The following is a 14264-nucleotide window of genomic DNA, read 5'->3' as shown; positions in this document are numbered from 1 at the left end:
TCCAGCAGAGTAGATCTCTAGAAGAGATCCTTCCCCACTGGTAGCCAGCCAGTATAGGTCTTGGAGCCAGGACAACAGTCATGCAGGCTCCACCCCTTCCAGCAGCACAGGTGAATTGCCTTCACCTGCGCTCCTCTGGCTGATTCATGGCTCACCTCAGGTGATCAATGAGAGGTTCAGGCCGTGACTCAGCAGTTCCCATACACCTATGTAGATTAGCTTGTACACTATAGCATGACCAAATATCATGGCGAAACACTTATAAATTTGAAAGAAAAATGAAATGACATGTTACTTTTTTCCCCATTCTTATAAAGCATTCTTTCTTTAAGGATGCTACTTCACTGAAATACCTACACATCACTGTGATATTAAGTCTCTCACTAAACACAGATTCCATCAGGGTCTTGCTGCTAATATGTTTGTTATTTATGTCTCCTGAAATATAGACTTTTGGTTCATTAATAAGGTCAACAACCAAGATCATATTGATTTTCATTATTTCCTCTTAGACAGCCTGACACAACAAGTATAACATATTAGAAGCCAAATGATACAGCCACAGTTGCTGAATAATTCTCATATTCACTTTTTTAGCCTCAGCCAGGCCCATAGTACCAGTCCATCTGTGTGTATAACCCCAGGGCAGAGACAGATGCAGGCCTGCACTTGTACACAGTGGTGCATCTGTGTAGAAGATGCACTGTCTCATTTTTACCTCTCTACCCTTCCCCTCATTGTTACCCTGATCGATGGAAAACTGAAACATTCATCAATTTAACCTTTCACTGAACTTTCTGAAGGCAAAAATAAGTTTTTTCATTTATTATTAAATGTTACTTGTGTCAACTGAGAAGATATTTTACTAGGCTATATTTTTCTTTACACCTAGGAAATGAAAACATGCTCTAAAAGACACAAAACCAAAAATATATAAAGGTTTTGTTTTCTTTTTTTTTTTTAGTTTTTGTTTGTTTTTGTGGTCCTCTTTTGTCTCTTTGTTTTGTTATATTTGTATTGTTGCCTAATTCAAAAAAGTTAATACAATGAAGATGACAATGCTTCAACCTAAGCCCAGTTCCCTGGAGCAACTACTTAGTTTTGAGCAGTTGGTCTAGTGCTCTGTCTGATGTCAAGGAGGGTTGTGTAATTATGTGCTTTAATGCATTTGTTTTTCTAATTTCAGCATGTGGCAAATTGATGAAAATTACAGGCCCCATTACAGTCAAGATATCTGGAACCCGATTTGGAGCCTGGATGACAGATCCATTGGCATCAGAGAAAAATAACCGAGTATGTTAAAACTCTGAATATCTGTGTCCTTCTAGAGTTTTATTTGCTTTATTTTAATTTTTAAAGAGATTTTTCCCTTAGGAAGTTACACTCACCAACATATTTCTTCCATCATTTTCACTGTTAAACATCTTCAGAGAGAGACCAAAAGTGTTTGGGCAAAAATATCTAAAGGCTAATGTTAGCATAGCACATTTGTGCCATTTCCTTTAATGGCATCAGGGATGATATAAACCTATCCAAAGCGAATATATATTTTATTTCTTCCTAAGATTTTATTGAGCTCAGCTCCTTAAGAACTTAAGTAATTTAATACAAACATCAACACCTATACAGCCCCCCCTCACAATACAGCATTGCAGGATTAAGCCCTACATAAGCTGAATACTGACCACTGGCCATAATGCATGTTATGCTACTGCTTACCTCTGCGATAGGATCCCAGCCTGGCCATCATAAGAGTTCACTTGCATAAGTAAATCTTGATTCGGAGAGTTCTCCATATCTTTCTAACAGGAATTTGGATAATATTGTATTTTGACAGACTGCTGTGCACCCAGAACCTTTTTCCTTCTTTCTCAGTTAGATATTCATCACATCATATCACATTCACATGCCTGAAATTGTGTTCCAGATATTCACATCCAACTTTTGTTTTCTTTCCAGGTCTGGTACATGGATAGTTACACTAATAATAAAATTGTCCGTGAATATAAATCAATTGCAGACTTTGTCAGTGGGGCAGAATCAAGGACATACAACCTTCCATTCAAATGGGCAGGAACCAACCACGTTGTCTACAATGGCTCCCTGTATTTCAACAAGTACCAGAGCAACATCATCATCAAATACAGCTTTGATACTGGGCGGGTGCTTGCACAGCGTAGCCTTGAGTACGCTGGCTTTCACAATGTCTACCCCTACACCTGGGGTGGCTTTTCTGATATTGACCTGATGGCAGATGAAATTGGGCTCTGGGCTGTGTATGCCACCAACCAGAATGCAGGCAACATCGTTATCAGCCAGCTAAACCAGGACACACTAGAGGTGTTGAAGAGCTGGAGTACAGGCTACCCCAAAAGAAGTGCTGGAGAATCCTTCATGATCTGTGGCACCTTGTATGTCACTAACTCTCACTTAACAGGAGCCAAGGTCTACTACTCTTACTCCACCAAAACCTCCACTTACGAGTATACAGACATTCCTTTCCATAATCAGTATTTTCATATATCCATGCTTGACTACAATGCAAGAGATAGAGCTCTCTATGCTTGGAATAATGGACACCAAGTCCTGTTTAATGTTACTCTTTTCCACGTCATTAAGACTGATGATGACACATAATTCTTTCACTTTTGCTTCCCTCACCCTCCCCCATCTCAAAACAGCCTCATTTGTGAAAAATTCTAACACATCCATTTCTCTTAATTCCATATCTTTTTCATTTCTTTTCTTCATTAAGAAAAAGTAACATTTTCTACCATGCAGTGCATTTCAAATATGGCTGTACCTGTCAAAAACAACTTGCTGGAAATAGAAGCATCATAACTCATGATTCCACAAGGTACTGACAGACATTGTTGTGAAAAACACTACAAGAAGTGGCTAAGGACAGTTTAAAAGATATTGATCTGCCTTATTTTAGAGTCAGAGACTAATGGTGGCTTAAATGCATGAATGTCTTTTTTTTTTTTAACCTCATTTTTGTTTTCAGTCTCTTGTTAAGCTCCAGGAAATATTTTGGTAATGTAAGACATATTGCACATTGTATTTTTTATTTATTCTAGAAGAAAGATTTAAGAATTTAATTTTACTTGGACACAGAGTACAACTCATTTTGCCATCACCCAATTCCAGATGTGGTGCTGTACAATATGTTTTTAAATCTCTTGCAAACATTTTATCAACAGTATGTATTTCTACCATTGTAACCACCATTGTGCAATTGTATCTCTTCACTTATGTGAAAGTAAACTAAGTACTATTTTTTATAAAATATGTTGAAGCTTAATTGCAGTTCTGGCTATGGGTCAGTTGACAGTGGCAACTCAGAGAAGGTTGTTATTTGTTAGAAAAGATGGTTCAGTAGTTTTTTAGGTGCACAATCCCCATTCTCAGCCTTGCTTGGAACACCCCTTCTTACTCACCACTGATGCTAACTCAAAAATTTGCAATTTTGAAACCTCATGCCAATCCTTGTAAGACATTGGCCTTGGCACTGGGTCTGTTTTCCAGCAAGGGCAAATAATATGGTAGCTCTTTGGCTTGCTACAATATCTCATTAGAAACTGGAAACTGGAAAAAAGTGTCATAAGCCTCATTCTATCTCATTTGAAACTAGTGGGGGTGGTGACAAGGGTTCCATTAAGGAAAAAAATAAGATGCTATTTATTTAGGCACATCCACAAATAAACTAATATTAATAATTATAGTAAACTTTATATTAAGCTGGGCTGTCACATAAGATAAAGAGACAGGTACTCGAAACCACGTGGAAAGTCTTGTTCCTCACAAAACCTGAGATTTTCCTCTTTTAGTCCCTTTAAGATTGCTCATAGAAAATCAAGAATACTTATAAAGATACTCTTGTTTAAGAACAAGAAAAAAAAATGCACAGGTATTTTGCTAGATCCATTTTGAAGACATTTGATTACTTGATTCTTCCAATGTACCAGTAGAGACCGTCTTAGAATAATGAAAACTTTCATTTATGTCCTATTCACAGTAATGAGTCTGCTTTACAACATGTCCATGTGGAGATGAACACAAATTGCCTTACTTTTTCAAATTGGTTGTAAAACAAAAAACTAACTGAGAAGTTTCAAGAACAAACAAAGGGGAAAAAGACACCCCAAACCTAAAAACACACAAAATCAGAGAAAACTTAGAATCATAGAATCATTAAGGTTGGAAGAGACTGCTAGGATCATCTAATCCAACTGTCCACCTACTACTAATATTGTCCACTAACCACGTCCCTGAGGACTACATCTAGACACTTCTCTTGAACACCTGCAGGGATGGTGACTCCACCACGTCCCTGGACAGCCTATTCCAGTGCCTAGCCACTCTATCAGAGAACAATTTTTTCCTACAATCCAACCTGAAAAGTTACTCTACTGTGTCCACTTTCCCTCTTTGTCTCTTGTAAAAACGGCAGCTGTAACCCTTCAAAAATCACACAGTGGAGTCAGACTCCAGGTGAATAGACAAGTTAAACCACTTCACTCCTGTATCAACTTGCCACACTTTCCAGTCTTGACAATTGAACTATGACAAAGGAAAATGTGACTACTGATTAAATGGCTTTTTATATCATATAGAAGGAAACATTCCATGTTTTATGGAAATGAAGTATCTTTACCCTAAAGCAAACACTAACCTTTCCTTCCCACAGAGTAACAAACAAGTTTGTTGGTTGTTTTTTTTTTTTAAATATAGCACTCCTAAAAAGTTACTAGTGAGAAGTTAAACATTTTTTTTTTTTACCATCGTTAATACTAATATCTGGAAAAAAGTTACTATTATTCCTCAAGTGTAATTACAATATATACATTAGTGTAAGTTTGTAACGTTTCTTAGAGTATATTAATCTCATTTAATTAGTAATTTAAAGGGTAAAATGACTACACTCCTAATAATCAAAGGAAAGAGACTACTGAAGGGTGCTGAGGATGGGTGAATAAGAGAAAGGTACCTCTGAAGTGTTATTTTCTTACTGATAAAACTACAGCTCTAAGGTTTAGGAGCCATACCTAAATAAATCCTGCCCTTAGTAACAGTAGGTTGAATTCCAAAACCTTTAAACAAGAAATAATAACTTGCACACAACAGAACCTGGTGAGACACTACCAAGGAAGCAGTTCTACCTCCTCTTAAGAAGCATCCATTCTTCTGTGAATGTGTTGATCATCTGAATATCTTTAAATTCCTCTCATATTCCCAAAAGACTGCAAACAGCATGCCTTAATATGCGCAATTTTAAGTTTTACAAAATGCTTTCATAACTGAGCAGCACAAGAAAAAAATCTTCATAAAACAGCAGAAACCTACATAGGCGTAAGTAAAGTTTTATTCTTACAATTGCAACATAGGCTGTTTGTTACTGGGATGTCATGATACTTGATGGAAAAAAAAGCTCTTTAAACACAGGAAAATTAATTGTGTGCCTACATATATATCTTAGTGACGAATCATAACCTCCTGCTTCAAGGAGTGTGTTACAGGTCCACCCGGCAGAGAAGAAGGCAGGTGAACACAAGGCAAGCATTGAATAGTGCAGTACCTGCAGTTTGCTCCCTGCAACAGGTAAGCCATTCCTCATGACAAAATGTGTGCAAGAACTCACCACAGAGAAAGTTCCTTGAACAGCAATCGCCTTTTATAGTTCCTTCTGCAACTCATTCCAGTGAGTACTGTCAAGCCTCTTGCTACGCACTCAGGCTGTTCAGCCAATCCTACCTGTCACAGTGTGTTAAAGATGACCACTGGCAGCAACTCTGGATCCTATGTGCCATTCCTGTCACTACTAGCAAAGGACTGGATTTAATTTGAAAAATTAAAAATGACTAAAAATGCTTATAACTAAGAGTATTTATTTTCCAGACAAGCTGAAGCACTATCTATCACTCAGCTGAGCAGGCTGGATCCACAGCACAAGACAAGAGAATCTTTGTTTCAATCCACAGCATGAGTAAATCTCTTACCTGGCAGTTTGTCATAAATACTTAGAAAAAACATGGGCTAGACACGTGCAAACCACTCTCAACAAATGATTAATCTGGTTAATTTTATTCTTTACTAGTTTTAGAATTTCCAGCAAACACCTTTGAGTTGCACTACTTTCTATACTAGACAAAGCGTTCTGAGGAATCCTTTGGGCGAGTATATTCTTAGAATCATAGAATAATCAGGGTTGGAAGGGACCTTTATATTCATCTAGTTTCAACCTCCTGCTATAAAAACCTTATAAAAAGTCCTACACCAGATTTCCTCAAGGCTCTCTGTAGGTACTGAAAGGTCCCTCCAGAGCCTTTTCTTCTCAAGGCTGAAGAGCCTCAACTCTCTTCAGCCTGCCCCCATAGAGGAGGTTTCTTTTCCTATAAATCATCTGAGTGCTCCCTGCTGCAAGTCTGACTCCACACCTCTAGAATTCCAAAGGCAATGCTGAGCATTTGATCATCATTTTCACTGCTGAGGGCTGCAGTTGCAGAGCTACCACACTCCCACAGCAGTGCTGCAGACACTGGCTCCTGCCCCACAGCACCCTGCAGGAGTTTCTTTCCAGAAGCTTATGTGGCCTCAGGCATGCAGTGTAACTTCTACACTCCATCAGGATAGACAGGCCCTGGAAGCCTCTTCCCCACCAGGAATGTTTACCAAAACAAAAGCAAAGCACATTCTCCAAGCTGAGCTCTCCTTGGGAATTCTCCCATGCATGACAGCATGCATGTATATTAAGGTGCAAGCAAATAAAGTAACAAAATAATCTTGGAATTATGGCGTAAAAGTTATTTCCCACACACATAACAGACCATTTAGATTACACACAGATTATTATCCACAGGGTTTTCACATTCAATTACTGAGGAAACATGCATTTATTGATTTTTCTCCTAAGCAGTTATTAGGAAGGCAGAACATATAATGTTCAAATAAAAAAACTAGAACTAGGCCAAGCAGTACATAAGTAATGCAGCACTAAAGTACAAGTAGAAGATTTTGTGTTCTCCAACCTTACAATGTCAAAAGATTGCAAAAGATGAGTTTAGGGACCTGATCCAGAGTACACTGGAGTTTTGCTTATGCAGAAGGAAGAGTATACATCTCTTGTTAACTGTACCAAAACAGTCCACATGAGCAATTCTACTGTGCTGTAGACAAGATACAAACTGTGTCTTGATTTTCAGTGTAGCTGAGCACTACAGGTTTGATGCTTTACTTTTGGCAGATAAGAAAAATTAAAAAAAAAAAATTAGTCCCAATAAAACCAGTTTGAGTTCTGGCTTCTGCAAGACAGTAGATATAATGCACAAATAGCTGTTCTGCCCTTCCCCAGCAACAGATCAAATGACAGCTGTATATTTTACTACCTGTAACTCATTGCTACAAGTGTCAGACAGCTCCTCATTCCTGGAGCAACAGCACTGACTGCCTTTTTTAGACACATCCTCAGGACTGCAAGGCAATTTGCAGATAGTAATTAACCAAGATTCCCACACCATCAAGGAAGAAAGGAATTCCTTTTTTCAAGCCAATCTCACTCTTCAGGCTGAGTAGTTTAGATTAAAAACAAACTAAGGGTATAAGGCTTCTCTAGCTAACCAAGAGTTGATATTAAGATTTCCATTTTCTCAAGTCAGTGTCATTAATTCACAAAACCAAATACTTGTGCTCACAATCAATTCCTGCACTCTTACGCTGATTTTTAATGGCTACTCCTAATTGCGTTTTCAGCCTTGTAAGGATGTCTTTGCACACACTGGCAAAGTGTTAACTTAGCTCTTCCAGTCCTAGCATGGTGTATTGCTAATTAATTCACCATTATAACGAGCACGTTAGATGTAACAGCCTCTAAATGGCTTTGGAAGGAAAAAGCACCACTTCTGTAAGGTCTTTTTTCATTTCACAGAGAAGAAATCCAAGGGATGCCACACATGACTACTTTTGTGCTGCCTATGCATACAAAGGTCTGGCTTTCCTACAGACTGAATTGTACCAGCTCCAGTGTACTGGACTTTACTAGCTTCCTTTGTCCATAACAACTATTAGCTGGAATGCAGAACTTTTACCCAGCCCGCGTGCTCCTTCAGCAGGATGGTGTAAGGGATAACGCAGGGCACAACCCTTAGTGGAGATCTGCACACAGTGCTGCGCATCCACGCTGGGAAAGAATAAAGGAAACCTGAATATATTTTAGGCTCTTATGTGTCTGGATTAGCAGCAGATGAAGAGCACAAATCTCACTGAAGTACATACAAAAGTGGTTCTGTTCAGGCTAAAAAGAGGAGTAAATATGACAATTTGCATGTGCTTTTACACTGATTTGAGAGCTGAAGTAGGACTTGGAGCCTCATCCTGGCCCAACGCCCAGCAATGAATTTCACTCTGAAAGACTAAATTGCACTCTTATGACAAATGTTAATATGCTGTTATTCTAACAGTATGGCAATGTAATGATACAGAGAAGAAAAACATCACCGTATGCAGAACAGTCACTAACCTGAAAGATGATAAACACTGCAAAGGATAACATTAAATAAACAAAATGATGCCAGTAGACTTTTTCACAATACATCATCTACCTTAATAGCACTTAGTTATAGATATTCAATAGAATACATTAAGTAAACACTAAGTCTGTTAATTATGTTAGTATTTACCAAATGCCAATATGCATGATAATTATGAAAGTGGATATTTACATACCACACAAAACTGGATATTTATCATGCCATGAGACTGGCTCACCAAAAAAAAATTTGGAAAATCATATAATTGTGAGTATGGAACACTGCTGATTTACAACATTAAAACAGAGTAAGAAAACAGAGGAAGAAATGGAAATATCTTACACTACATGGTACACACAATCTATTAATCAGTATAGGCAGTGCATCAAATATATCTGAATGACAAAGAAACATAAATCTCAATTTTATGTTTTCCTTTCCAAGTTGCTGATACAAATAAAAAAGCACTGATTTTATATATAATACCTACAAAAGTACAGATTTCAGTACACAGGTACATAACTGTGTCTGAACTCTGTGTGGTATGTAAGACCATGACAAGAGAGAATACAGTGTCTCTGGGCAATAACACACCAACTGAAGCAATACTAAACAGAAGGAGAAAAAGAGTCTAAAAATACACAGTGTAAGAAAAGTATCACCTTGCAAGTCAGACTGCCTCACCCTGATATGCTGCTTTTATCTGGAACAATGTGACATCAGAGACTGCAGCCTGCCACAGTGAAGGAGTCTCTCATGGACCCTGGCAGCTACCACAGTTCAGTGTCACCAGCCCTATGCACGTTTGTTTTAGGGAAGTTGTAAAGCTCTCAGCACATATTCCTGAAGAGCAATAATGTTCCGCCTTTGCTTATCATTATTCAGATAATGAATATCTGAATAATAAGAATACCTGAATAATAATATAAAAAATAAAAAATATTTCTATTTATGAGAAACCTTTGAAATAAAGTCAAGCAAACTATATAACGTAACAAGCTTTATAAGAAAACAATCCCACTTAGCATAAGCAAGTTTGTCTAACAGAATAACCCAAAATTTGCCAGATTCACATCACTGTCCACTTCATGGCACAGCCTCGCAGTTAGGGCATTTCTTTACTTGCTTGCCTCCTGGCCTCCCAGGAATTAGGTCGTGGGTGTCCAACCTTTCAGCTTGACTGGGCTGCACTGAGTGAAGAGGAATTGTCTAGGGCTGCATCTACCAAAGGTGCTCTGAAAGTAATGTCTCCTAATTATTTCCATGGAAACTATAGTTAATACGATGAACACAATAACACTAATAGAGTGAATTCTCAGCTGCAAAACACTTTTTTCAGCATAGTAGTACCACTAGCTGTGTCTTTTCACCAGCCGTGACAAGAACCTGTATGCCATGCTTGTAACAATGTGGAGGTGACCCACTGTTGTCATTGCCACTGCTGAAACACCCCATCCACCACCTCATTGTGCTCCCCTCCACTCTTCGGTCTCCAAAAAGCATTCAGCAAGTGTCAATGAATGTCACTGAGTGCCATTTTTTTCCGCATGGAGAAATTGAATGAAACACCCCTGTTTCATACACACTTCCATGTCAGATGCCATTTTGTCCAATTGCACCTCTGCTGCCACCTGCTGCATGACAACAGAACAGTGGAACAGTGGTGGGAAGGTTCAAACTCTACTGCCTTAGCACTAACCTCTGCCTTTGATGTCATAGGCCAACATAATAAAATAGGAGGCATTGACTTTGGAGCAGCCCTCATTCAATACATGATATAGTTAACACACATAAGTGACAAATTTAATTTTTAATGATTTTTAATAAAACATACTATGAAGAGAACAACAGATACATAAAACTAGTGGGATACACAACCCTGTTTGTGTGAAACTAATGCACCAGTCAGGTTCAGTGGAAATGACTGCAATTCATAGTGAGTTCTCATAGCGTTTGTGAGATTTTTGATTAAATTGTACTCTTCCCATGTTTCATCCTTGGAAACAGTTGCTCACAAATGTATAGACTGTCAAAAGCAATTACATGACTAAGGCATGACTGTAAAGTAAGAGATATTTCTCTCTGCTAGTACAGGGCTTATAAAAATCTGGTAAAGAGACATGACTAAGTTTTGGATTGCAATACTATACATTCCTTTCAAAAATTCCCAGGACTTAACAAAAAATTGAGTCACAAATAAACCCTAAATTTTTTTTTTTTTTTTTTTTTTTCAATCTTGAAATCTCAGAATTTCTTAATCACAACAGAAAGCATGAAGGCATATATTTCTTGCTGATCACAGGACTGTGTTTAGCCAACGTATTAAAATCTATAAACTTATTTGTCATCACTTGAGCACATCACAGTGCTGTGCCCTCCACGTTGTAGTTTCAGCCCAGAGAGGGTTAGTAGCACACCAGCATTTGATTGGTGCTGAGTGTCAGTCTGGCCCCAAGTGGGCCAGACCACTTGGTGTGGTAGAGCTGCCACCAGGATGGTGTGGGGGCAGCAGGCAGCCACACTGCAAGCTGCGCCAGGGTGAACATACCTGAATTAGGTAAAGCAGATGCAAGAATTCTAGTGCAGAATTTTTTTTATAAACAATCAAGCAGGTACAGAAGGCCTAGTAAGGTTAGACAAGCTTTATTCTAATTGGTGTTCTTTTGGGTACCTGGCTCATCTGCAGCTAAACAGGGATTCCTCTGCCTCCCAAATAACCCATTTCAATTAGCCTACATTTACATACACAGGCATACAGACAGAGTCCAGCATCATGCTCAGATATGAACTTGTCTGAATCTACCCATCACAGTGAGCAGCTATTGGTCACTGACACTGCTGGACACATTCCTCAGAAGTTTCTCAGCCCTTTTATGAAGTGTTTCACTAAATCACAGACAAGAGACCTTCACAGTCCAAGTAATTAGAAATAATTAAATACCAGTCTGATAAATGCTGTATTTTCCATTTTCATTCTTAAATAAGAAATACAGCGCATTAACTTTAAAGTAGACATTTATGAAAAAAAAATTCCAAAGAGAAAATACTTTAAAATCAGTAAGAGTTGTAAAAGAACTCAGGAGCTTCTCACCCAGAGACATTATATACATGCAAATTGTCATAAATTGCACTTTTCCTTTTGCTGCATTTCCAAACTATCAGACTGAACAACAAGCCCCTACTGGAATCACTTTTGAAAAAGTATAATGGCCTATGAAATAAGAAAGGTCAGATTAGGTGATGCATTATTCATTATAGCCTTTAACTCTGACTGCATGAATGTCTGACATATTTAAATTCAAAGCATTTATCAGCTCTTTGTGGTTCATTCTTCCATTCAGATCTATACATCTATTTATCTATTTATTACAAAATCCTTCACAACTCTGTGATATTCAGAAATAGATAACGCTATTCTTTCCCATTTTTTTCATAACATTACAGGATACCAACATTTAATCATTTTTTTCTGTTAAGGAATTAACATTGTGGATTTATTGAAGTATTTTACCCAGAAAAAAAAATGTAGAGTGGTTTCTGTTTTTTTCATTGACTACTGCAGACTCGGCATTAATCTAGACTGCAATCATGTGTTCCCACAAAGAAAGAATACAGCTTTATATTTCCTTGTCAGTGGCAGAAAATCCAGTTAAAGAGTTCCCATGGTTGTCTCTCTGCATGTTTCCACCTCTCTCCTGCAACTCACAGCCTGTTTGATATGATAAACTTATTTGTGGGGTATACTATAAAATGGACAAATAGAATTACCTAGGGTTAAGCCGTCCAAAAAAGAGGACATATGTTGACAATATATATTGGCATACGTACTCATGAGGTAGAAAAAAAGTGCACTTTCTGAGTCACAAGTGATGTTAAACAGGAAAAAAAAGACTTAGAAACTATAATTTTGGAAAATTACTACAAAATTGGATATTGGATAGTGAATTATAATAAAATTCAGACCCTTGCGGACCTCTGTCTTGCCTTCAGTAAAAGTTAAAATTGAACAATATAAATGATAAAGCAAGAAAGTGAAAAGTGCTATAACAGCAGGACACAACAAACTGACTACCTTCTTTTTTGGAGAAATTTAAAATAAAGTTTAAAATTGCCTTGGTTAAAACAAATAAGTGTTACAATAGCTACATTGAAGATCGTGGCAAGCTAGTTGTATTTTACTGATAGAATTTATCTACATCTCCTACACTGACAGTAAGGCTGTAAAAGAGACAGAGGGGTGCAGATGTCTGCGTGCCTGATTAGGGAGCCTGCCACATTTGGAGAAAATTGATTTAAGAATCAGTTTTCATCCTAGTTTAGTATATTCGCAAATGGAGTCCTCTTCAGTTTTTGTAGGAAGTTAGTTCACTTTGATAACTGTTTCCCAGCCAGTTGCAGCTAGAAAAATTATGCATACAGCTAAGTAAACCCTTTAGGGTAACTAGAGAAGCATAAGAGGGATCGTCCAAGTTACACCAAACCCCCACTGAGGTTTCTCTGGGTCTGCTCTGCCCTGCGAAGGTGCTTATTCAACACAAAACACAAACTGCAGGAATAACAAAAGGATACAAGATAACTCAGTATAGCTTAAAGAAACGCAAATAGTTTGGAAAATTACAAGCCAGATAATCTTGATCTATATTCTTTGGCGGCCAATGTAACCTTTACTTCTATGCAATTATGAGTCAAGGACTGTTTATTCACTCCAGTGAATACTGTGGTACAGGTACAAATGACAGTCGTAAATAACAACCATCTTTATCATAGTCCACCTCTTAATTTACAAGCATACAAGAGTGAGGTAAAGGTCTTAAATATTTCTGCTTCTTTTTTTCAGAAAAAAAGTCCAACTATTTTCATTGTACTTTTTTGCTTTTCGTCCTTAAAGATACAATAACAGTCCTATGAAAATATTTCCTTTGTATATCCAGCTTCTGATCTAGTACAGTAAAACACCATAGATATAAGTATTTCTAGGAATATACAACAGCACCAACCTCATCCTTCTGAGTTATATTCTAAAACAGCTTTCTTCAAGTAGTATTCTCTTTGTTAATTGATCCAGGCCCATCCCTATAACTTCAAGAGAAAAGGCTGAAATTCATACAGAGCTGAGTAAAATATCTTCAGGAATCTCCAAATCTGTGCTAAGTAACTGATAGTTCCTGACTCAGCTGACAGAAAGCTTTACTGCACTGATACTCTAAAGATTATTTTTAATTTTACAAAATCCATCCATCAATATCAGAATAATATTGCCTGGGATCCTAGCATTCAGCTAAAATTTCCAGAGGTACTGAATTATTACCCTGAGAAAACTTCATTACAGATGCAGCAGTTGATGGATCATAGTTGCTAGGTCTTAACAGACAAAAAGCTGGACATGAGTCAACAGTCTGACCAGAACGTCAACTGGGCTGCAAAGAAAGAGGGGTGGGCCAGTAGGGAGAAGGAAGTGATTGTCCCCCTCTTCTCTGACCTCATGACACTCTCATGTGGAGTATTGCGTCCAAGCCTGTGCTGTCACAGCACAAGGACGCACAGCTGTTGGAGTAAGCCCAGAGGAGGGCCAGGAAAGCGATCAAAAGGCTGGAGCACCTTTCCTGAAAAGAAAGTTTGAGGGAGTTGGTGTTGTGTTGCTTGGAGAAGAGAATACTCCAGGGAAACCTCATTGCAGTCTCCTACTAGTTGAAGGGAGCTTACAGGCAGAAATGTACCCAACTTAACACTATCAGACCA

At 38.0% G+C, this 14264-nt stretch overlaps 1 protein-coding gene and 1 long non-coding RNA gene across 4 annotated transcripts in view; one reads left to right on the top strand and one right to left on the bottom strand.

Moving 5' to 3' along the window:
* Positions 1-6250, top strand: part of OLFM3 (olfactomedin 3) — a 52141-nt gene extending 45891 nt beyond the window's left edge. For all 3 annotated transcript variants that reach the window (XM_052666576.1, XM_052666577.1, XM_052666575.1), the window contains 2 exons: positions 1187-1293; positions 1960-6250. In XM_052666576.1, coding sequence (XP_052522536.1) covers positions 1187-1293; positions 1960-2637 — 785 coding nt within the window. In that variant the 3' untranslated portion in view covers positions 2638-6250. The remainder of the gene's footprint in view (positions 1-1186; positions 1294-1959) is intronic.
* LOC128072609 (uncharacterized) overlaps positions 1-14264 on the bottom strand; it is a 137978-nt gene that overhangs the window by 45173 nt on the left and 78541 nt on the right. The gene's annotated exons all lie outside the window — the stretch shown is intronic.

Source organism: Tympanuchus pallidicinctus, unplaced genomic scaffold (genome assembly GCF_026119805.1).
Source record: "Tympanuchus pallidicinctus isolate F22 unplaced genomic scaffold, pur_lepc_1.0 scaffold7, whole genome shotgun sequence".
Taxonomy (NCBI): domain Eukaryota; kingdom Metazoa; phylum Chordata; class Aves; order Galliformes; family Phasianidae; genus Tympanuchus; species Tympanuchus pallidicinctus.
Note: the sequence above shows the minus strand (reverse complement) of the source record. Positions and strands in the feature narration are given on the sequence as shown.